The sequence below is a fragment of the Lepisosteus oculatus genome, chromosome 20, assembly GCF_040954835.1.
Source record: "Lepisosteus oculatus isolate fLepOcu1 chromosome 20, fLepOcu1.hap2, whole genome shotgun sequence".
NCBI lineage: Eukaryota > Metazoa > Chordata > Actinopteri > Semionotiformes > Lepisosteidae > Lepisosteus > Lepisosteus oculatus.
Window position 1 is genome coordinate 17,637,728 of NC_090715.1, and position 23,649 is coordinate 17,661,376.

The 23,649-nt window shown below is 35.6% G+C and overlaps 2 protein-coding genes across 4 annotated transcripts in view; one reads left to right on the forward strand and one right to left on the reverse strand.

The window, feature by feature from the left end:
• wwox (WW domain containing oxidoreductase) overlaps window positions 1–10,728 on the forward strand; it is a 376,030-nt gene extending 365,302 nt beyond the window's left edge. For all 3 annotated transcript variants that reach the window (XM_069181372.1, XM_069181373.1, XM_006641135.3), the window contains exon 9: window positions 9,907–10,728. In XM_069181372.1, the coding sequence (XP_069037473.1) occupies window positions 9,907–10,095 (189 nt within the window). In that variant the 3' untranslated portion in view covers window positions 10,096–10,728. The remainder of the gene's footprint in view (window positions 1–9,906) is intronic.
• The window catches only part of mafa (MAF bZIP transcription factor a), a 150,872-nt gene continuing 127,615 nt past the window's right edge, over window positions 393–23,649 (reverse strand). The window contains exon 3 of the mRNA XM_006641134.3: window positions 393–11,747. The gene's annotated coding sequence lies outside the window, so the exon portion shown is untranslated. The remainder of the gene's footprint in view (window positions 11,748–23,649) is intronic.

Here is a 23,649-nt window from a genome sequence, read left to right on the forward strand (position 1 = left end):
TGAGTGCTAAGGTAAACAAAACCTCAGTAAATGGCTCTCATAGGATCCCCTCTTCACACCATTATGAGGATTTACAGAAGCAGAGATCTTCACAGTGTTTTCATTTAAATGAGCTGCTGCCCAGTGTTAACACTTAAAAAACCTCAGCTTAGGCTTTATGTCAAGCTTAGGAATGTTCTGTGCCAGTTTAAAACTGCTGAAAGTCAGGGCATATCTCTGAATACGTAGGAGGGGTGTGAGTGCAGTGATGAAGGCTTTCAAATGAGAAATCACAAGATGGATTGCAGGTGACTCATTAGGAGCTTACTGGGAGCATTGCAGTGGCTCTGACTCAGTGTTCAATTAGGCTTTTACGAGCCTATTTCGGGAACAAAACATTCAGTATACAGAGATTTATTTAAAAATCATTTTTATTTGTTTTTATTTTGAATGTTTTTTTTCTTTGCTTAAAAAACAGTATGCTTTACAGTTGGCTGAGTTTGCCAAGAGTGCTATGATTTGTATTTTTATTATTCCATAAAGACAAAACAGCTACAGTACATAGTTGTATTAGCTTTTATATCAACGTAAGGCTACCCTTATTGCAGTGTGGCCATGACTGTGATGTGTTTCTCATCAGCCCTTATTCCTTAATTTAACAACAGTTCCTACAGTGAGCTCAAATGCTGATCAACAAAGAGCACAGAAATTGCTCCTCTTAATTTCAGCCATGTAATTTGTATAGAAGTAACTCATCAGTTTAAGGTACAGTTTTGTTCGCCTGTTTTTTAGACATATCATGTTTTGATTAAGGACTGCTGACATAAGGAGTTATACTTTCATAACACACATCATTTGTATTCCAAAAAATATGTGCCTTTATATTTTATTTGCAAGAAAAATTCTGCAAAAGAAGGTTTTATTGAAACATTCAGTATTTGTACACCATTTAATAGAGTATGTTCATGGGTCTATGTCTCTTTAAGTCATATGAAGGTGTTAATACAGGCCTAAAAAACAAGAAAGGCAGTGATTCTTGTTACAATGATTATTTATTAAATTTAAAATATCTTTAGCACAGATTAAAAAGTAGACACTTCCATCTATCATGATTGTTGTGGATCTTACATGATTGAAAATAAACATTCCTAGAAAACAGTTCTCATTGAATCCCATGTCTAACTTAGCATAAATACCAGTGCCTAGTCTGTCCTTTTATAATACTGTACAGTTCAATCTTTAGGGCTGAGGCAAATCTCATTATTTTATTTAAGAAGTTACAATTAAAGGACGATATCTGAAAGTCTTTTCCAGTACTTTCATGAACATTTGAAAGTGAAAAAAGCCCTTAATTTAAAAACCTTAATTAATTTACAAATTAACAGTGCCCTGTAATTATTTTTTTCTTTTCAAAAGATCAGTTTGTTTCACAAGCTGAATTCTCTCCAATTCTATCATTACTTTTTGAATGTGTTTTTGTCTCGTGAATGTAAGCAAACCAGTTTAAAAAATTAGTTTGAAGCTGGTGAAAATATGTATTTTGGTTATATACATCGAACTGCATTCAGACCTTGACTTTGTCCATAAAAAATACTTTTCATGAATTGAAATTCTACTATACAGTACACAGTAATAAACTGTGAAACATTTATTGATAGAGACTTAATTTGTCAATGTATATGGATATATGATGAGTAATTTTAAAGAACCACAGGGCAACAATAACATGGTCAGAAACTGTGCAGTCATCTCCGCTAATATTCTTTGCAGTTACTTTCAGACGTTGGAGTCATTTTACACTTTGCCTCAACCCTACCTTTACAAATGCATGGACAAGTAACAATAATATGAAGAGAATACACAGTGGAAATGACAGGCAAAGTAAGTTACCATCTAGTAAGAAAACATTAATTACTAAGACAGTTTTTCTTTATGATCCTTAAGTCAAATTTAACAAACCATTTTTTATTTTTTTTTATTTTTTATTTTTTCATTACATGCCATATGAGAATTTTGGATTATAAAAGTACCTGAAAGAATTGCTAGAATATCAGCATGCATAGCAGTTTGTTATTTACAACTTATTTACAGAGGTGGGGCTGAGAACGATCTGATCTACATTTCGTGTTTTATTTACAGTCTAGTCAGAAGAAGAAAAGGCAGCTTTATCATTTCTTCTAAAGTACAGTAGTTTGAATAGTCATCACATGCATATAAAGAGAACGTTCGCATGATTGAACGCAATCTTTTTATTTTTTGAAGACATAACCTCTTTCCATTTCTCTATGCTAAGATATAGCATAATAAAGGTACTAGTGATATTCTTGATTTACTATATTCTATGAGCAATTGAGGGCTTTGAAATATTCACTAATAGAGTATTGACATTTAATGCTGTGACTAAAACAACAGTACATACTATAGAGCACTACAAACTAGTGGTAAGATGCTGGTGAATCATATTAATCTATTTTGTTCTTGTCAAAGAAACCATCGACCAACAGACACACATCATCGCCTTATAAAGGCAGTGCCTATGTTATTGTCATTAATTATGGAAACAGTATAAATGAGACTCTGTGTACTAATGAAATATTAACAAACTGGGTGGTGTTAAGAGCCCTCTGAGTCGTACAGACTTGAGCTTGTTCATAGGGTTCTACACAAATATACACACAGAACATATAAACACAACACAGAAGCACCTGTCTTTACAAGGATCTTTAAACGCACTGTCCTCCAAGCCCATCAGGCCTTTTCTCGCAGCCTTTTGTTTGTCTTAACCAATGCTATTATTATTGAAATTTTGTTATTGCAAAAATACATTTCCTTTTTATTTTTTTCATGTTTGTGGTGTATTTGGAAGACATGAATTAAACACCAAGCCAGCTCCGTAAAGCCTCACTCATTATGGTTGTAGCCAGAGTCCATGGCTGGGAAGATTGCGATCATTAAAGCTATTTCTCTCAAAGCTCTTCACTGTCCCAATGCAGTCTTGAATCTCCAGGACTGTTGCAGAAGGGCTCTTTTGCTTTCCTTATTGCAAGTTCTAGCAAGAGTGAGCTCCATTGAAAGTCCTTCATTGAAAGTTTTTTTGTTTATGTGGTTGATGGTATTTGTTGTGATGCTTTGGCATTTCCACCTTGATATTGCTGCAGAAGTATTCGGCTTAAATACAAAGCTGCTTAGAATTTTATCCTTGAGTAAAAATAACTGCAACATCAGTCAGCAGATTTGGTGTCAATTTATGTTTGAGTGAAAGTTGTTGTGTTTTCCTGTATATTTGCATTACCTGTTTTTTTCTGTGCTATAGGTCCACTCTTTACTCTTCAAACACTTAAGGATGGCTCAATGCTTATTTAAAACAACAGTAATTTGTGTCACACAGAAGGATCCCCCTTTTGATTCTCTATATAACTATACATATACCATTGACTGTGTCAGAGCCACTTTGTGCTAGGGCTATATATATATTTCAATTAGCAGCTTAAGATCTAACAGATAATATGGCAATCTGAAGATACAGAGAAATGGACAGTTTTGTTTGTAAACGGATAAAGTACATCTAGATGTACATCTACATTTTATTTCTACATAATTGCAGTAAACTGTTTATTTGCTATTGTTATTTATAAAAGAAACTTAGTGTTGTCTTCAGTATAACCTACAATTAGAAATGGCTGGATTTCATACTGGGTATATACACCGTTGATTTCACAGCTTCTGTTTTGATAAATGACAGTAGTGGATGGCTCAGCGTGTTAGTATGTTATCTCATAAAGCTTATTACCCATAGGGGTCATCAGGTCTAAATGTCCTGGGGTTAAGATAAGTAGTAAGATGATGCAGTTCCTATTTGGTTTGGATTACAGTCCTTGTAAAATCCTTTAACCATTGCAGTTTGAAATATTTGAACATTTGAAAGGTAAAAGCTAATAAATATATAGATGGGACACAGAAGAAAAAAAAACATTAGTTAATTATGGTTCAAATCTTATCATTGAAAAAGGTTAATGATAGAGGCTTTTGTTACATTCTTCCATCTATCAGTCTGGACACACATGGTCTATAATGGCAGCTTTATAATGTTAGGTAGAGGCATACTGTACATACAGCTTTGATTATCTTCCAGAGGTACCACTTTAAACTTTTTATCTTAAATTATATCAGTTTAACGGACCTCTGTGTAATGACATTTTGAACAGGCATATGTGTTAGTGTAAGATTTTGTATGGGCTAGGTGCAGTGTACCAATTTGTCTGAGGAATAACTCATAGAAACTTCCCTTTTCTGTGTGACCTTTGCATTCAAGAACAGGAAGGATAGCTTTACTGGTTGAAATTCTCTGTGTTCCAGGAAAAGGGGGACAGCTCCCTTGCTCCATCTACTGTGGTTTCCCACTGACTTAAGACAGAAGGATTATCCCCCTTTCCCAGCACTAATTACTCAAATTTCCCTCTCGTGTTGGAACTGATGGGACACTGATTGGTACATTCACAGCTGCTTGATGACTCAGAGTTGGTCACTATTTCTATTTTGGGGAATTGGTAAAACACTGCAAAGGTGGCAGCATGATTCAATCCCTGGGCATGGACAAGAAATCCCAGTGAGGTTTGCACATGCAGACATGAACTCTGTGAGTTTAACCCTTCTAAAACTGTACATTTTAACTGGAAAACAATTTGCATTTGTTGTGGCACTAAACTCTTTCTGGTATCCTGCTCAGTTAATCTGCTAAACAAAAGATTCTGAAATGACTAAATTATATGTACAGTATTCTTATTGCTTTCAGAATTTAAATCAAACTGTCAGGAAACAGATTGTGAGCTTAAACAGCACAGGCTGAAAAGCCACCTGCCCATTGTGTGTAAGCAATTAATACTTCTCTATTTATTAATTAATTTATGGAAGGTTACAAAATATATGATCAAATGTCCAAAATCAGCCATTCACCAATATCAGATGAAGACTTTCTCTTCTGTTTTTATAAAGTTATTTATTAGAGTACAATTTACTCTTTACTTTTTATACCAAATTACAGTATCTGGAAATGGCATGCTGAGGTGCCCATAGCGTAGGGATTATGGGATTGTGGAAAAAATGAAAATGTTTTGCCTTTTTAAAATTCCTTTAAATAACAATTATCTCAATATTTGTCTAAGACAGTAACTCATCTTAAAACATGATTCGGTTGGGAGCAGTCAGCCAGCTGAGTCAATCTGAATCCTTCTGCACCAGTGACTGTCCTTGCAGAAGTGTCCTAGGTTTGTAAGAGTTAAACAGGCCAAGAATTGCATCCCCTTTTTTGAATCCATTGGTTGGCTAGGGGGCAGCAGCTTTACAATTAAATTATTCACAAGATCCATTAGCTCTGTATAATCTAAGCCATGCTACTTTTCCCTCTGATGATTATGCCATTATTATTTCTTCACCCTTTTCCTGGCATAGTAAAGCACATTCCTCTAGAGCATAGCATTATCTGCAGCAGATGCTATGGTGCACTTTGTTATTGCTTCTTGTTAGGCTATCCTATGTCAATTAACATCCCTTTAATGTTTAAAAAAATGTAAATTCCAGTCATATGTTACCAGGGTTTATTCAGTCATTTAGTAAAACGAAAAATTAACGACCTTAGATTTATTTGAGATTAGATCTGCTTGTCTTTCTTGTGTCCTATACAAATACCTTAACAGAGGTGTAAAAGTATGAGAAAACATTTACTGTACAAACTTTAACCTTCTCTGCCTTAATGATGGAATACTTCGGTTATGTTAAATAAGGGTAAATGGCCTTTCTCAACTGCTAGATGTAATGTTGTTTTATATATTTCAAATGTTGATTCATAAAAACAGGGGACTGGAAATAGTGAGCAATATTTCTATGATTATAAATTGCTTATTTTCCTTAACAGTTATTGATTGTTATGTAAGCATACAGCACATTTATCCAGATTTCGCCCTTGGCCAAATGTGAATTCAGTGTCCCTGTTGCTCCAGGGATTGATGCCACCTACGACGCCACCAGCTGTGACAGCGTGCAGCTCTTGGGTTTGGCTTTTAATACACAGCACAGCCAGCCAGGCCAGTGACAGTCAAAAATCTTTTGTTTCTCCTGGCTGAGCAGTGTAATTTTAACTCCAGAGCCAAAGCATTATCACCAGACGGTGTAAGATGGAGAGGGCGTGGAGATCACCATTTATTCCACAGTGCAAAATGCTTTCTTATTACCTCATCTCCCACACCGCTGTGTAATAAATTACTGCTCTCTGTGTGGCACGCACACAACGCCACTCTATTAGTCTGCTGTTTTCCTGAATCCCGGCACTGTTTGCGTTGCTTAATGGACCCAAGATGCATTTACAAAAAAACAACACAGGCTTCTTCAATTGACCTTATAAGGGCACCAGTTCAATTATTCCCTCACGATTATTATTTTTTGTCATTAACATTACCTTATGAAGTGTATGGTTGGATTTGTGATTAATCAATTTCTTTTATTGATTCACATAACAAAGAGAGCTGCTTTCTTTATTGTGAAGCAACCTAAACATGTTCATAACACAGTCCCTTCAATTAAGGAATGAATGAATGACAAGGAGTTCATAATAATCACTAATAGAGTAAGTTGTGTCAAATACTCTTATTAGTTCAGGACCACTGTATCAATAATTGCTGTGGTAATCAATTGCAAAATTAGGCACAGGAACTTAGTACATACTAAAATGGATTTGGTATTAATGTTGTTTTTTATTGGAATTCTAAAAAGATGTAAGGTGATTCAGTGTCATCTTTGTAGATATACTGTAGGTGAGTGATAAATACCAGATTACAGTTATATATTCACATATTTTGAAGTCATCATTTATGAAAGACAAGTTCTGAATGTGGCTGGTGCACTAGATTGTTATTCTGCAATTGGTCCTTTCACCATATGAGCTGGCAACCTCAGTAGGAAACTGAGCGATAAATGCCATAGTGCTTGTCTCATGACATCTTTAATATAGAAGGACACCAGCTCTCTCAATAAGAGAGCAGTAATTTATTAACAATCTGTAACCTTTTCCTTGCTCGGGCAGTACTGTACGGGCTGACAAATGGTTTGTGAAGTAGCATGATGTTCCCTTATTATAATACCCTCTTTGCTTAAACCAAAAACAAGATCCAAGGTAATTTCACATGCACTAAAAAGATTGATGAAGCAGTCTGCCTCGGCAGCTTGCAAATGTTTGGGCAGATAGGGGATGGCATTGAAACCTTATTAAATGAAAAGACTGTTACAGTATGTGTGTGTGTGTGCTTGTGCTGGGGGGTGAGTTCTTGTCCTGTAACAAGAAAGAGTTTCTTCAGTATATCTATCACTTTAATATGCCTTCTCTTATAGCTTCGAGATTTCTGACCTGTGATTAGGCTTTAATTATCAAAGTTTTATGCAGCAGAGTCACATAGCATGGATTTCTGCTTCCTCAAGTTTTTTTTTCTTTAACCTGAGCCACCCTCTGTTCATCTGCACATTGTAAATCAGTCAGGCTTTGCCGAAAGGTCAAATGCAAGGTCACAGAGTGACTGATCACAATATACAATATCTTATTGCTTTGCAATCCCATGATAAGCATGTTATGATTAACCTCAAAACAAGAAAAAACAAAACAAAACTGGTTATGAGAATGCATTGACTGTGTGTAATAAAAGTAAAAAACCTTTTGTTTGATATGCCTTATGTTAGATATAGGGCAGCAATTAAAAAAATAATTTAAAAAATCTAAATAAAAGAAAATTAGTGCTTTTACATATTAATGTTTTTCTTCACATAGTTTTACAACTAGATTAGTAAGTACATTAAGGTCATAGCATGTGACTTTGCTTTCATTTTTTACGGACATACTTTTGCAAGGTGCTACAAGTTGTGTAATTATTTTTAAAATAATTTTGAGGGAAATCTGGCTAAAACTATTTCTATTTTGTAAAGTTATGGGGGTTTATTTATGAAAGATATTTTTAATCAAATCATAGTTGCAAAACTTTTCCCACCTTCACAGTATTTTTTCTAACATCTGACGTCCGTTTTCTTCTCTCTTTTTTGTGTGCTGAGGCAGCTTGCACTGCATCTGGTTTTAACTTCTCAAATTAGTCTGTAGCTTTGTACTCTAATGTTAAAAGACTCCCTTCAGCATAATTCTCAGTGTTTGCCAGAAGATTCAGCCATCAGCCTTAATGGGCTGATGATTGCTTAAATACTGCCTCACACTTTTAGATCAGTGCTCTGCCCATGTTATTTGAAGATAAAGAACAAGCTTATTTCATGTATATCCTATAGAAGTCAGGTTTATCCTTTCTTTCTTATGAAGATGCCTTAGCATTTTTGAAGCATAAGAACGTAAAAGATGGTCTTGCATTTCAGATTTCAGCTTAATTCCCACAAATGTACATTTTGCACAAATATATTTAAAAAGTTTTAAATGTTTAAGGCAAAAATTATTATTAGTTATGATTTCTCTATCTTTTGGAAGTTTAATATTAGAACATTAAAAGGTTGCAGGAACTGCAGGTTTTAAGATGTGTTCTCAGTTTGTTTCTGCTTGTTTTACACATTTTAGGCTTTAAAAACTGCAACAGAAATATTTAGTGCATCATGTGGCAAAAATGTGTCACAAAAGCCAGTCACATCTTAACAACAGCTCCTATTTCAACTTATTGTACATTATAGTCTGTATAATACAGAGTGCACTAAGGGGAGAAATGGTAAAGCTTCACCATGCAAAATTATTAAAATGGGATTTACAAAACAATTTGCCCTGATACGGTTTAATTTACAGTTCAAACTCCAGAGTAGTTACTGTGTTCAATGAGGTACATACAGTTTGAGGACTAAGCTGGGATGCGAAACCAGCTCTTTTAGCATCATAGGTCTTGCACAAGCAAAAGGCAAGATGTAAAATATGTTGTGAGAAAACCTTTTTTTTCCGAAGAGCATTCACAGTAATGTTTGTCTATGCCGGAGTACTCCGTGAACATTGCTTTTCAACAATTCAACCTTGTCAGGATGTCTGCTCGTCTGCTCAGCTGAGCAGTCCTTTTAGAACACTGTGCAGCCGCCATTGACTCATTCATACAGTATGTGTAAATCCCTTTGACACGAGATGAATAGACAGTTTTGGCACGGTGCCCTTCTGCACTTTATATAGCGATGCTTAATTGGAGCACCTTAGTTCATTTTGGCAGGGTTTTGTAAAACATCAAAGATGCCTGATTACACCTCTCATTAGATTACTTATGAGGCATTTTATCCTGCATTTACATTGAAACTTTCAGCTAAAACTCGTTTTAAAAAATATGAAAAACAAAGTTTTATTTTTTGCCAGTTTTTAATTTTTTTTTTAATTTTAGCAGACAACTTACCTGAAGCTTCATTTATTTAAAGCTTCAGAGAAGTTAGAAAGCAAATGTTAATGGAATATCTGCCTCATTAAAGCCTTTGTAGAGCTCTTGTGTGTCCATGCAGTTAGACTGAAACTCATGTGTAGTCTTCCAGTGACACCAGTCACAACCTTTGTTTAGAAATTTGTTATGATATTCTGTCTGCTTATCTATGTCAGCTTGCAGATCTGTGATAGCCATATCTCCTGTACATACCATATATACAAAGCCTTTTCCCAAGGTATTTTCTATCAGTTTAGAGAAAGCATTTTCCATTTCTAGGGGCTGGCTAAAAATATTTATCCCTTCTCAGTGCTATTTGATTACGCAAGAAGGGCAGTCAGTCTGTGGGCCTCTCTCCTGTAGGATGCACTGAAAGGAGTGTTTTACGCTCTAGGATGTACATGCTTTTGGATTTCTTTCATGCATATGACCCTCAGAGAAGCTCCCCAAAAAATGTTTCACTGGTTTCCTTTTGCACTTGACTGAAATTGTTTTTTTCTTGTCTTTCCAGCAACAAGGGGCGGCCACCACTGTATACTGCGCCACTGCTCCTGAACTGGAGAGCCTAGGAGGGATGTATTTCAACAACTGTTTCCGCTGCCTGCCTTCACAGGAAGCCCAGAGCGAGTCGACGGCTGTATCCTTGTGGGAGCTGAGCGAGCGGCTGATCCGGGAGAGAATTGGCAGGCAGTCCCTCTGAAGCGATGCGGTTGTTTGGGGGGATAAGCAAAAACGGGGAGCAAGATGGCTCAGATATAAAAAAGAAAAAAATCAGAATAAAAATAGAAGCAAGAAAAAGAAAAGCAACTTGACCCAAGACTGTACTGTAAAGTAAGCTGCCAACTCTGGATCTGCATCCAACGACATCTCCTCGTGGTTTTCATACGGCTTGTATATGGATGAAAGTGTGAAGTGAAATAGCTGCAGTCACAACACAGTGAAAATGTTAAGAGCTAATGGGAAGTAGGGAATACAGCGGGATAAAGGAGACAGTATCCGTCTTTTTCTCTTTTTTCCCCTTTTTAACTTCTATGGAGCCTACACATGGGAATTTGGAAAGCTGCATTTCCTCTCGGTTTCACTGACTGGTGTTACTGTTTGTGGGGATTTTTTTAGGTCAAATCTGTTCATTTAAAGCTGTAGACACCAGCCAAATCCCTTGATGTGGGGGGTGGGCATGCTTTGATATGTGGCTAATTGTGATTTCAACTTAATAGAGACATTCCACCCTTATAGAGCAAACCAAGGCAAGGACCACTGTCTGGGGACCAACAACATAAATCAAGCTGGTTGATCTGACAAATGTGTGTGTGTGAATAAAAATATAAATGTATGCGTGTGTGTGTAAATTTTCTTCACCTATTATTCTGTATAATAGCAGTAGAAAGTTCAGTTAAGGTGGGTGTATGCTATTTTAAATATAACATGCCACTTAAGACTAGATCTTGGGAAGGTTTATAGTTAACCTTTTTTTACATAAAATAACTAAGCATTCCATGTAATTTATATATGTATGTACACATTCTCTCTCTGATCTTTTTAACCTTATATACATATATACACATAGTATTTACAAATTTGAGAGGTTTGATCCATAAGGGCATCAAATAATCCAGAGGAAATTTTGAAAAATGTAATCTTCTACAGACGCCTGATTCTTTCTATTTTCAGTTTTGGGCTCTAAATACATCTCCATTATATTTTGCAGGTGTAGGAAATCATATCTAATGTAAGTGGGTACTGAACACTGGGGAAGAAGACTGATTTTGTCTTCTTCTACTTCCAACACTTGAACTGGCCGAAGTGTTAGTTACTTTTTCCTTAAAATATAAAATAAAATCAGTCAGCTGGGTTTCATTCAGTGGTTTTTCCAAAAATCAAAAAAATGATAATGATAAAAAAAAGACTTTTTTTTTAAATGTCTGTAATGATTATTGCGGGCCAAAGTGTAAAGTACTGTTGCCACAGCAGTACTCACAGGATGTCCAGGGAGTTGGAGCATCTTTCTTTTCTTTCATCTTTAAACATTTCCATCCACCGAGGCGTAGAGGAACTTGTTGGATTTTAACATTTTGTATCATATTCAAACATGCTTATTTTTTACCTTAAGAGAAAACAGTCTCTCTCTTTGATTTTATTGTTGGAGTTGTCTTTGTTGCTTCTTTTGTTTCTAAAGAGACAGCTGAAAAAGAAAAGATCTGCAGTGTAGGAAGAGGCTCCGAAGAATGTTGCTGTGATAATGTTGTCTTTCTTTGTTTCTTCTTTAGTGATTTTATTTTTAAACGTTGTGCTTTGTGTCAGTCGTCATGCCACAGGTCATTCTAAGCCATCAGCATTCCATTATCATGTTTTCTGTAAAAAAAAAAATTAAAGAATTATTCATAATATCCTTTTCTTTTCTTATTTTGCAATAATAAAGACCTTGGAAAAAAATGCATTAGTCACAGTCACACTATAAAAATTCACTATATTGAGATAAAAACAGATCATAGAAAGTTTTATGTAATAATACTATTAAATATGAAACTTTAGTAATGATATGGAACTAATGCATAATCCATAACACCTTTTCTTTACTGTACTATATGTAAAAAATCCAGAAATATTTATGATTTTTTGCTTTCGTTAAAATCATTTTATGTCTAGTGAGAAAGTATGTCTTCAGAGTGTTTATTAAAGGTTTGTGTCTTTTTCACATACGCGCAAAAACAAATACAGAAACAGTCTCATTGATTTAGTTAGCATACGAATCAACAGCTAAAACAGCAAAATAAGCCATCATATGAGGGCCATCGTTACTTTATTAATTTAATAGTTACACTCACTATCATGTAGTATTATCATTAAACAAAACATTTTGGGGAGACTATATATATATATGTTATACATATCACATATATTAATTCATATCATTATTCAAAGTATTTATTTTATATTAAGACGTTAACTAAATTGATTAATGGTTCTTGAACAAGCAACAAAAATATCAAATAAAACTAAAGCACACAACATGATATAAACTTCCTAGAATTCCAGAAAGCTTTTAGTAAGGTTTTTCATAAAAGTTGTTTCTCAAATTAAAAGCTGAAGAAGTCCAAGGTGAGGAATGTGCATGCATGAAGAACAGTACACAGGGCATCATCACAGTTTCTAATGTTGCAGATGTAAGCTGTTGTATCCCAGGGATCCACTTTTGGGTATTTTGTTGTTCTTGATCTATATGAACAATCTAGATTCTAATATAATTAGCAAACAAGTTAATGTGCAGATGCTAAAAAAATAAAGGGAGTGTCAAACAGAAATAATAACAATGAAATTACAAAAAAGTGATCCACACTGGCAGCAGAAATATACACCGACCATACTGCATTGGTGAGCTACTCGAGGAAGGGATCTGTCTGTATGTTTATATAGATCTCCATTATCCTCATTATCCATTATCCTCATCAAGACAATGTGGAGAAGTAATAGTATTAAAAAAACAATGTTTGAGTATACAGCAAAAAGTTTAGAATTGAATGGAAGATAGACTTAAGCTTTACAATGTTATGCTGACCATACCACAAAACTTATTATATTATAAGGTCAAACCAAGGTACAGTAATAACTCAATACTCTGTAGCTAACCAAAGAGTCACAATTACAAACTAGTCCATTTAGGAGTGAGAAACGGAAATACGTCTTTACACAAAGAGTTGTTGGAAACTGGAACTGACTTTCCAGGCAGATAGTTGAAACCCAAACCCATTTATATTTAAAATCCTTTTTTTTTATATTTAAAAAAAAAATGACTGGATGAAATGTTAGTTTCACTTAGCAACTTCTACAGTTGTACAGAAGTGAAATAACAATAGATTCCCATTACAAAGGTAATTATATATTTTCCTTTATAAATGCAATGAATTTTGTGTGATTTCTTGAACAACCAATAAAATGAAACTCCTTGTTCAAATATTCACTGGCTAGTACACATACAGTAGGATGCTGTAATTAAAAGTAGACAGCTGCTTGGGGGAAGAATTATGCTGTTCAACAATAATACCAGATGAGATGATGATAACAACACTGTGACGTCTGCAACATCAAATGAAAATGTATGTAATAAAATGACAAATCTATTAGGCATTTTGCAATACAGTGTAATATGTCGTTGTACTACTACTGCAGGTAATCTGCTTCTACAAGGCAGGTGTAAAGAGTTAGGTAAATCAGTAAGAAAATGAAAACATACTAATGCCATCAATCCGCACTGAATGGCAGAGTGTATTTTCCCTGGTAATCTTACGCATCATTAAAACAAGCCTGGATTTCTGATCCTCTGGGCTCTGCCTCTTCAGCAGCTCTGATATATTGAGCTTGCTCTTGGGTGATAATTATTTCACTGTCCCCTCCCACACTTTCCCATCTAATCTCATCTTTTAAAGTGCAGTGTTTTAGGAGGGCTAGTCTGCTCTGACCCCGCTGCCACTGAGACACTGTAAATTGGCGTCTCGGTTACCTAAGTTGTATGGTCTTGTTCATCCATTGTGCCCTCATTTAATGTGCCGCTATGATTTAAAATGATATTTTGACAAAGGGCCTGCATCTTTAAAAGCAGAGATGACAGAGTGCTGCAGTCGTCATCCTGTCGTTTAGCCGGAGTGGAGCATGTGGCTTTTTTGTTTCTGCCTGGAGATAAAGCATCACCTTTTCATGATACCACACATCTTTCCAACTAACTGCAGAGATCAACTCTGACAGATTTACTTTTAAAAAAAGATAGTAGATGGTTAAATGCATGAAGCAAACAGCCCCTTTTTAATCACAATTATGCCATTTTAAGCCCTGTGTGTTTTGTCAGGGTTTAGACAGAAAGTACTGTGGCTGGGAATACTTGCTAAGGTAGTTAATAATTTTTTATGGCTTCTGACTCTGGGTCACTTAATTTTCTTAAATACCACATTTGATATTGTCAATGGCAATATGCTGCTGGATCATATGGGAAGTGATCTAGGGATCAGATGTACTTCCTTATGTAATTTGGCCCCTATTTGACTACCAGGACCGAATGCATAAATCCTAGCTGTTTAAATCCTGATGTTGCCGTCTTACTGAGGGTGTTCAACAGGGTTACTAATTAATATTTACATGTTCTTCTTGGTCAGATTATTTGCCCATCATGGAGATGAATTTCATTGCTACGCTGCTGAAACTTAGATTTGCTTCCATAACAAAACAACCACTTCTACTGCATTTGCTGTACTTTACAGATGTGTGTTTTTCATTGTTTGAGGCAATAGAACTTTCTTAAGTTAAACTGTGACAAGTCTGAGGTTATGCTCATGGCTCCAAACACCACCTTTGCAAAGCTGGTGTATTTGTCGAAACCAACAAAACCAAAGGAAGTTAGAAACCTTGGGTTACATTTAACACCATGCTATTTGAAATTGACATTAGGATTATCACAAGGTTATCTTCCACCTGTATAGCATAACTTGTTTAAGACCCTTGCTTTCCCTGTCTGATGTTGAAATATTGATACAGTATGTGTTAATTTATTCCATATATTTTCACAATTAGACCTTACCTGAGGTAAGGTATTATGTAACAGATACATTGTTTAATGTCCTAGCTCCATTAGAAATGAAGCAGCACTAGGCTAGGAAAATTGCCCTTTAACTTATACGTGTTTTGAATGGATGTCTGGTGAGAGTGCCAAACACACAGTTGAATAGCACTAAAGCAAGACCAGGCCTAGCCTAATTTCTTTTAAACAGCACAGACTCTGGTATTACTCTGTTTAACATTATTTGTATCCCTGCAAGATTTTATCTGCTAGCATGAAAGCTGAATTGTTTGCATGTGTACTGATAGCTTCATGCATGTTTAGCTGGTTATTGCATGTAAACTGTACAAAGGGAGATAAAGCTTGGTTAAAGTATATTGATATAATAATGAACTGTAAACCCTAGCACACCTTGTCTCATTATTCATTTAATAAATGCCTGCTTTAAATAGCTGCACCTACAAAATGTACTTATATTTTTATATGTCCATGTCAGGACAGGAAATTGTAATTTACAACTCAGCATTTAATTGGCAGTTCATCCCAATCTGTTTTTTATATCATAACATGTTTATAATGCACTAATAACAACAAAATAACAACAATAATAATCTAAAATTTAAGTTCCACATATAACCAATGTAATGTAATTTTAAAAGCTTGTTTACAAAGCCATGTTTTAATATAAAAAGTGATGGATGCAGCATCTGTTTTGTGGTGAAGCATTCCCAAGCTGCAGTTTAATGATGGCAACACAAACCACATTGACTTTAATTGGCGCTGGGTGGGAATTCAGTCCTTTGCCTAATGTTCTTAAACTACAAATTTACATTTAGTTCAACTGAAAAATGCAATGAGTTTTTTGGGCAGCTCCCTGCTAACGTGGTCTGGATCCCCTTTCCACCCCCCAAATTAGCTCCATCCCTCAGCAGGGGAATGTCTCTGCAAGCATAGCTGCAGTAAAAGTGTCAGGCAGTAATGGATGCCCTGGTGATAGAGAGCTCTGGTTGTTATTTGCTGGATATTGAGGGAGGGTAGCTAATGATGTGCAGCGTGTAAACCTGTTGTGGCTCTAATCCATCTGTGTGGAGGGGCTGGGGGGAGGAGGGGGAGGTGAGATCCGGGGAAAATGATTTGGACAAGTGGAGATAAAGTGAGAGTGCTGATGGAGTCATTCAGGAGGATATGTCAGTGGCAGCATTGTTTGCAAATAGCATGACTGGCAATATAAAATATCCAGGTCCCATGATCAAGTGAGGTTGGAATTTCAATGTGCCATATGCTTCTTTATTTTCACATCTCTATCAGTCACCAAAAATCATTAAAGTTTAAAGCTGAAGTGTGACATCTATATCTGTCTGTCTATCTCTGTATCTTCAGTAAAGAGTGCTTATGTAGGATGTAGGAGATACATGGTAACACAGGGGGGTCACGGGTTCAAAACGCACTTCCAAGGCAATTTCGTTTGACAGCTGTGCCATTGCAGGCTAATAAGACAGTGTACTGTTACGTTTTGCATTATATGGTATACATCTGACAAGCTGATCTTCCGAGTGGCATTACTATAGAATCACTACAAAGAATGAGATTTTTACCATCTTTCTAACTTACATATATTTATTAAAAAATGTAAGTATTCATGGCATTCTGGGAAAATGCTCGTAGCCTCTTAATGTTCCGCTTGTTTTGTATGTTTTAGAAAGAATCTGCTGCCCTTTGTAAGTACAAGTGTGTGACCTTACATTTCATTAAATGGACTGGAAGCAGTAATATGTGAAAAGGACTGAAAGGTTTATTAAAGTTTATTTTTCTGCAGACAGAATAAAGGTACTTTCTCTTGAGGTCAAAAATAAGCAATCATGTTGACTAAAAAACAAAAGATAAAACAGTGTGGGTAACGGCATAAGTTAGATCTGCTGTTTGTCCCTGTAGTGTTTTACAAAATATTTGTTTACTTGGATGAGTTCCTGCATGTCTACAGTGTCTTTACCCAGAGGCATTAAGGAGATATGGGGTGTCTGTGTGCCTCCCAGGCCAGTTTAAGCCAGCTGTGTCCCTGTCCTGTTGTCTCTGAGAAGTTTTTGTTTCTGTACTTAGTGAAAATGTCACTATTTGCTTTGGGAACAAAAGATGTGCCTATTTAAACTATGGAGAAAGCAAGTACATTTTTTACTAAAGCTAAAGTATCTGTAATGCATTTGTATTGTAAAATATTAAGACTGGTTAAAAGCTCTCTCATCTATTTTAATTAGTGAATTATCCATTTGTTTTTCTTACTGTTCTCCCCAAAATTGAAATGAATAATCTTTATACCTCAGTTATCATGGGTAAGAACAACATGTGCATGTATTCCTAGCCATATTTTGTCCAGTTTTAAGATTTAACCAGTCCCAGGTTGACTGATAACAGGCCTAGCTAATTCTATAGTAGGAGTATGGCTAAAACTCAGATCATTTAGACAGGGGCAGCCTTGATCAGGCACAGAAAAAACAACAACTTGAAGACATATTCTTTTGTTCAATCAAAGGAATCTATGAGTGCTGTTTTGTGAGACACATCTAAACCCTGGGAGTTTCTGCTGCGAAGCTTCATTGATTGTTTTAATAAAATCATTTGATCGTCAATGCATTTCCTTTCGGCAGAACAATATTTCAGTTCACGGTGCAGCCATGATCTTGATTTACCACCATCAATTGCCGACACAACCAATACACACATACCGCCAACAATGCATGTGCTGTGTGATTTTCACATTGAAGCTCCACACATTCCTTGATTTAATTGGCAGTGCGGGGTCCCTTGGTGTGTGGACTTTGCACCAAAATGGATCCTTGGAGTGTGCAAATATTTTTGTTAGTTTGAGCTATTTTGGCATTAAGAAAAAAAGTATTTTTGCTTTTGTGTCAGTGCCTCAATTTAAAAAAAATATTTTACAATATTTTCTAAACCAAATGTAAGTCTGTTATATTTCTTTTTTCATATTGTAAATTCCACACATAACCATTTCATTTTGGATTGGTCAGCCACATTTTTTGTACTTGCATGACAGTAAACAGGTCTTTTTTTTTGTCCAATTCCTTATTTTAACTCTATTGGCAATATTCCGGTAAATGGCAGTTTACAGCATTATAGATACTGTTACAGTCTTCTCTGTACTGTAGCACCCACTTTACAGTTTTAACTGGAATATTACTCCAGTCTTTCTTTTCTCATTCTGTTTGTCTTCTTCTCCTATGTAAATAATCCTTAAAGGTCAATACCTTTCCTTGGCAAAGGAAGTAAACCAACAGCCTCCCAGCTGTAACAGAACTGGGCTAACCACTAAACTGTATGGTTGACCACACTCTCCAAAGCAGCTGCCAAAAAGCCAGCATTCAGTCCTGTCTGGCCCACATAATCTCTGAGCTGCGGGACACACGTCCATTACCGATGGAAGCAGTAATCATAACCCCAGGTTACCTTAGACACTGACAGTCTCATTAGATGTTTAGGGGAGGGGAGATTGGAACTGTTTTTTAAATCCACAGACCTGTCTGTTCTCTCACTGGTACTGTATTGTAGAGCAAGTGTGGCATGTGGTATGAGGTATTCCTCTGGAATTGAATACATCAGTGCGGCTTCATCTAGCTAGTCAGCACTGCTCCCGTCATCTTGTAACAGGTGAAACTCCAAAACCTTTAAACACCACCAATGTGAAACGTCACCATTAGGAGCACAGCTGGATTCTAATGACTTGTTGCAGGTTTTGTTATCTGAGGCACAAGCGTCTGTGAGTTCACCACAACAGCTACAGCAGTGCCATCAGCTAGCACTCACGGCTCTCTCCTGTCAGAGTAAGCTGCAGCTGAATAAGGCCGGCACCTGTGATCAGTTCTTGTTTACTCTTCACTAAAGAGGCCTGCCACGGTACTGCCATGTCGACATCATGTGTTGTTTTAGTCTCAGCCAAAGGCTCAGGAAGTAATCCTCTGCTCTTTGTGTCCTATTGCAGCTTGCAGCTAGAGCAGAGGAGCTTTTCTGCAAACTTGCATGACTTTCCAAACAAGACCACTGCCATGCAATGCCAGCTGTCACCTTTGCTTTTGTTTGAAAACCTCACTATTTGTCATTTCCATTAGTTTTACTGTAACACCTAAATATATTAAAATGCATTTTAGAAAAGCATGCAGCAAAATATTTATGCAACTTTTGTGTTATCTTTGCCCTTTGAAACAAGCAACTTTTCTATGGACATATCACAAGCGTATACACTCATCATCTTAATGCTGAGGTTCAGTTTAAATTTGCTTTATAGTGCGCTATCAAAGGAAAGAAGTCTCTGCTCGATGCAACCAATGGAGTTATAGTGCATCAGTGATGCTTATTCTGTTCCTGAAATTATCTCTGCTTTGCTAAGACATTAACTGATCATAACTGCAGACGTCTTCAGATGATTCCGGGTACAGTAGTTGGCAAAGACAGAGGCAGGTGCCCTTTATTAATTCTCTACTGTACATCTAACAATTATGGCTTAGGAATGAGTTTTTAATTTTATTTTATTGGTCTTATATCATTTCCGGTGTTTAGATGTTAATGGTGCTTTATTAGTTTTTAATAGATTGGTTGACCTCACTTTGATTACTGCAATACCCTATGGTTTAAAACAATTTGGAACAGTTTGTATTTCCAAAATGTGAGACAATACAGCATACTTTAGTAAGGGTCATATATGTACTTAAATGCAATTCCAGTGAACATTAACACAATAATATCCTATCTGTCTGCCCACAGCTTATCTAATATCAACTGAAATGTAAACAGTACAAAATTAAAGACTGCCAAGTACAATTTGATGCTTTGAATTAGTACATGAATGATTTATAGAATGAAAAATAAATTATATTTCTTGTATATTTATTTGTATTCTGATTATGTAACCTAGTTTGAGTAGCATTGAAATATGAGGTTATTTCTATATTAATAGTTATACCTACTGTAAGTGACTGAAACATTGTGATAATAATTTAATATAATAATTACTATTATTATCTTTAAACAATAGAAAAAACTAAATAATTTTGATTTATTTGACTCATTTGAGCTTTTTATTAGCCTCCTTTGACTATTTTAATATGATGCAAAATATATAATGGTCTAAACATCTGTCAACCTGTCTGACCAGCTATTATAGGATTCAAAGAGTAATTATAATACAATTGATTAGTTCTTTTTTGTTGCCAATTTCTTTGGTAACGTTGACTGGTATGATGCTATTTTGTGTAGATATGTTTAATGATCACAATCTATTTTATAGCTCTCACTGGACTGTATAAACTCAATAAATATTTACTATAAGGACATTTACCATCTGACTTCAGCAAGCCATAAAGCACCCATCTATGTGTTTTGAGATTAGCATGTAATTAAAATTGTAAATCAATATTTATTAAGTGGTATTGCAAAATCAATGAAAAATGTAGCAAAGTTTCTTGAAATCCCACAGCATCCATTGAAGATGGAATTTACCCTTTTCTCTCATTGCATTGTGTACAGATAATTTTATATTGACTTTGGTATTTGTTTGGAAAACATATTATACTTTTCTCATTAGTTTTAATAAAGAATGCATTCACATAGAGTTTTTTTCAATGCAGCTTTTTTTTTGTTTCATTGTCTCATAAAGTTTCCCAATCCCATGCAAATTAACATATTATTCTGTATTACAGTTTTCCCTTACCACAGAGAAAAAGAACACAAAACTACACAGAATAAATCAGAATTTCCAAGAAAACCATGGAAACAAAAGAAAATTGAAGACTGGTATATTGAATGAAATAATTACTAAGTCTTAGAACTATTATACTGTATGTGTTGATATTTCTATTGATTGGAATTATCTATTTGAGCAAACCTGAAAGTGAATAAAACAGAATTTTGTGGTTTAAAATAATGGATCAGCATTTGGGTAACTGATAAAAAAATCTATACACATTACTTTTAATATTGCTACCAAGCATCTCTTGAATCATTCATTTCATTATCATTTTGCCCTGTTAATAGACTGGAATTGTCTACATGTACTGTGTACTTGCAAGTAAATGCAAACTTCTTTGTTAAGATGGTTCTGCGCTGTAATGTGTTCTTATGTTCCAGGCAGTGTACACCCCTCTCACTGCACCCAACCACACCTGCAGAGCATATGAAGGAGAAGCTCACTGTCCTTGAATCCTTTTTTTTTTGTAAATGGAGGTCTCAGAATAACATGGATCACATTACAGTTCATGATGCAAAAAAAAAAAACTGCTTTCGGTGCTCTTCAAAGAACAAAGTCTGTGATGTAACTAGCAGCTAATGTTTCTCTTACAAAACAAAATCAGGAACTTCATAAAACTATTTTACAGCTCACACCTTCCAAAAACAATAAACATAGAATAACTGTGACAGCCAGGAAGCAAAGTTTCCCACTCACTAAGTGCAAGACTACACCTTAGACTTCAACTTGAGAAGCCCCTTCCAAGCCCCTCTTCCTCTTGTGACCGCAGTGTAAAAACTGCAGTACACCTCCTCTCACCACAGCTTCCCTCACTCAGCTCTTCACAAATATTTCACTTCTGAAGACCATGCAATGGACCAAAGGAGCAAGGCTGACTCAAGACACTTGCTTATTATGTGGTTAAATAGTTTTTAGAAGTGGGTTTAAGCTTGGGATTACCAATTTATTGATATAAAGGTCCGAAAGAGGTTCTATCATTTGGGATGCCATGAAAATGTGCTTTATTTCTCCAGTTAGCAAGCTTGTTCAGATAAAAATATGTCAGGATGTCCATATTTTAAAGAATTTGAAAAGCATTGCCTGGTTTCTATTATGCACAAAAATAATAAAAAATATATATTTATGAGCTTCGAACAAAATTATTGATACTGGCAAGGAAAATTGCAGAACTGCCTAAACCAATGTGTCATTGCTTTTTTTGCTGATGTTTCTGCCCATATCAATAATGTCATGAAATCTCTTGATTTGTAAAATAAGCCAAACAGCACCCTGGAAACTCATAATAAGCTATTTTTGATGAAAAGTTGAAAATATACAATGCAAAAGGTGAATTGTAACTAAATGTAATACAGAAAAAGATCCTCTACCCAGGACACAGTACATAAGCCAGTAGTTTGAATTTTCTACTTAAAGTGAAGCACCTTTTTCTAATAAAAAACGCATACAGTACATTTATCTTATACAGTAACTTCCATTTTGCATACTATGCAAAAACAAAACAAAATGATGTTTTGTTATTTAATTTGTACTGTATGAATTTCTTAATAATTATTTGCTAAAGGGTGAAATATGTTAAATATGTTCTTTAAGGAATGTAGTTTGTTTTTTTCTCCAATGACACCAGATTTATTTCCCTCCTTTTACAGCAATATAGACTAAAAAGGAAGAGTAGGCCTTTTTGGCAAGGTATGCTTTGTTACTTTTATTCTTGTGTAAAAATGCTATTTTATTTTAATTAAAAACCTAGACAGTTTGTACCGGTAGAAGTACCTTACATTAACAGGACATGTAACTTTCCTGATTTTATTAAAATGCCACACTGTTATTTAATATTATGCTTTTAATAAATAAAAGGTGCAATAATTACTGTTGTTTTTTTATCTTTGATTGGAGACAAATGCATTTCAAACAATTTAATTGAAATACTTATGATGTACATACACCCTACTGTATATATCTACGTCTCTAATCACAGGGGATGTTCTATTCCATGTGGGTGAAGTGGGGTAAGAAGATAATATCTTCTTGTAGTTTGCAAGTGCTCTGTGGTGTAGTTATCATGGTTGCGTCTGTACATTTCAGGAGGCGTTGACGGTCACTAAGGAAGGGACTGTCCCTACCATAGGCAAGGATGTGAAACTTCCTGGAATGCAAATGCTTGTGGTTTAACAGTGTAACACTACTGTGAGCCCCAGCTCTAACTGCCACAGAATACAGAACGCCTCCGTGTATCAGTTTCTGTAGAAAAAAATATTTCCTAGTGATTGATCACTGTTTCTACCACCATATACAATGTTCTCTGTTCCCAAAAAATTCAAAGGTAAATGATGGAATATAGTAGTCAGGCCTCTGAGATAAATAATTAATCTCTTTCATACTTAGAAACACACTTATAAACTCACAAGACACGGAGGTTAAGTTTTAGTAGTTTCCTCTAGCACACAATTAGCTATACTATGGAACCAATGAAAATCTGAATCTGAGGTTTCAAGGATCTAAGCTATACTGATGAAGTGCCAGGCTGTTTCTGGTAAGTGGTGCTGGTGGATGAGTGGGCGTAAATCTGCCCTCTGGATGAGACTTTCCAAACCAAAGCAACAGTAGGATAACAGAGGCCAATGTGCCATCCTTTGGAATAAATGCTAAAATAATGTCCTGGCCTATTAGTGATTAAAGATGTCCTGACACTATCATAGCTAAGGACTCCAACTAATTTGTTATTTATTTTAATGGATCAGCTACTGGTGATAATATTTGTTACTATAATTCTAAGCATATTAGGTGCCAGCAGCCATATCTGCAACTCACAACTGGCAACCCACTGAAGCTAATCAGGTGTGAGCCTGGTCAGTACCTGGATGTGAGACCTCCTGGGAAGAACTAAGGTTGCTGCTGGAAGAGGTGTTAGTGGGGCCAGCAGGGGGTGCTCACCCTGTGGTCTGTGTTGGTCCTAATGC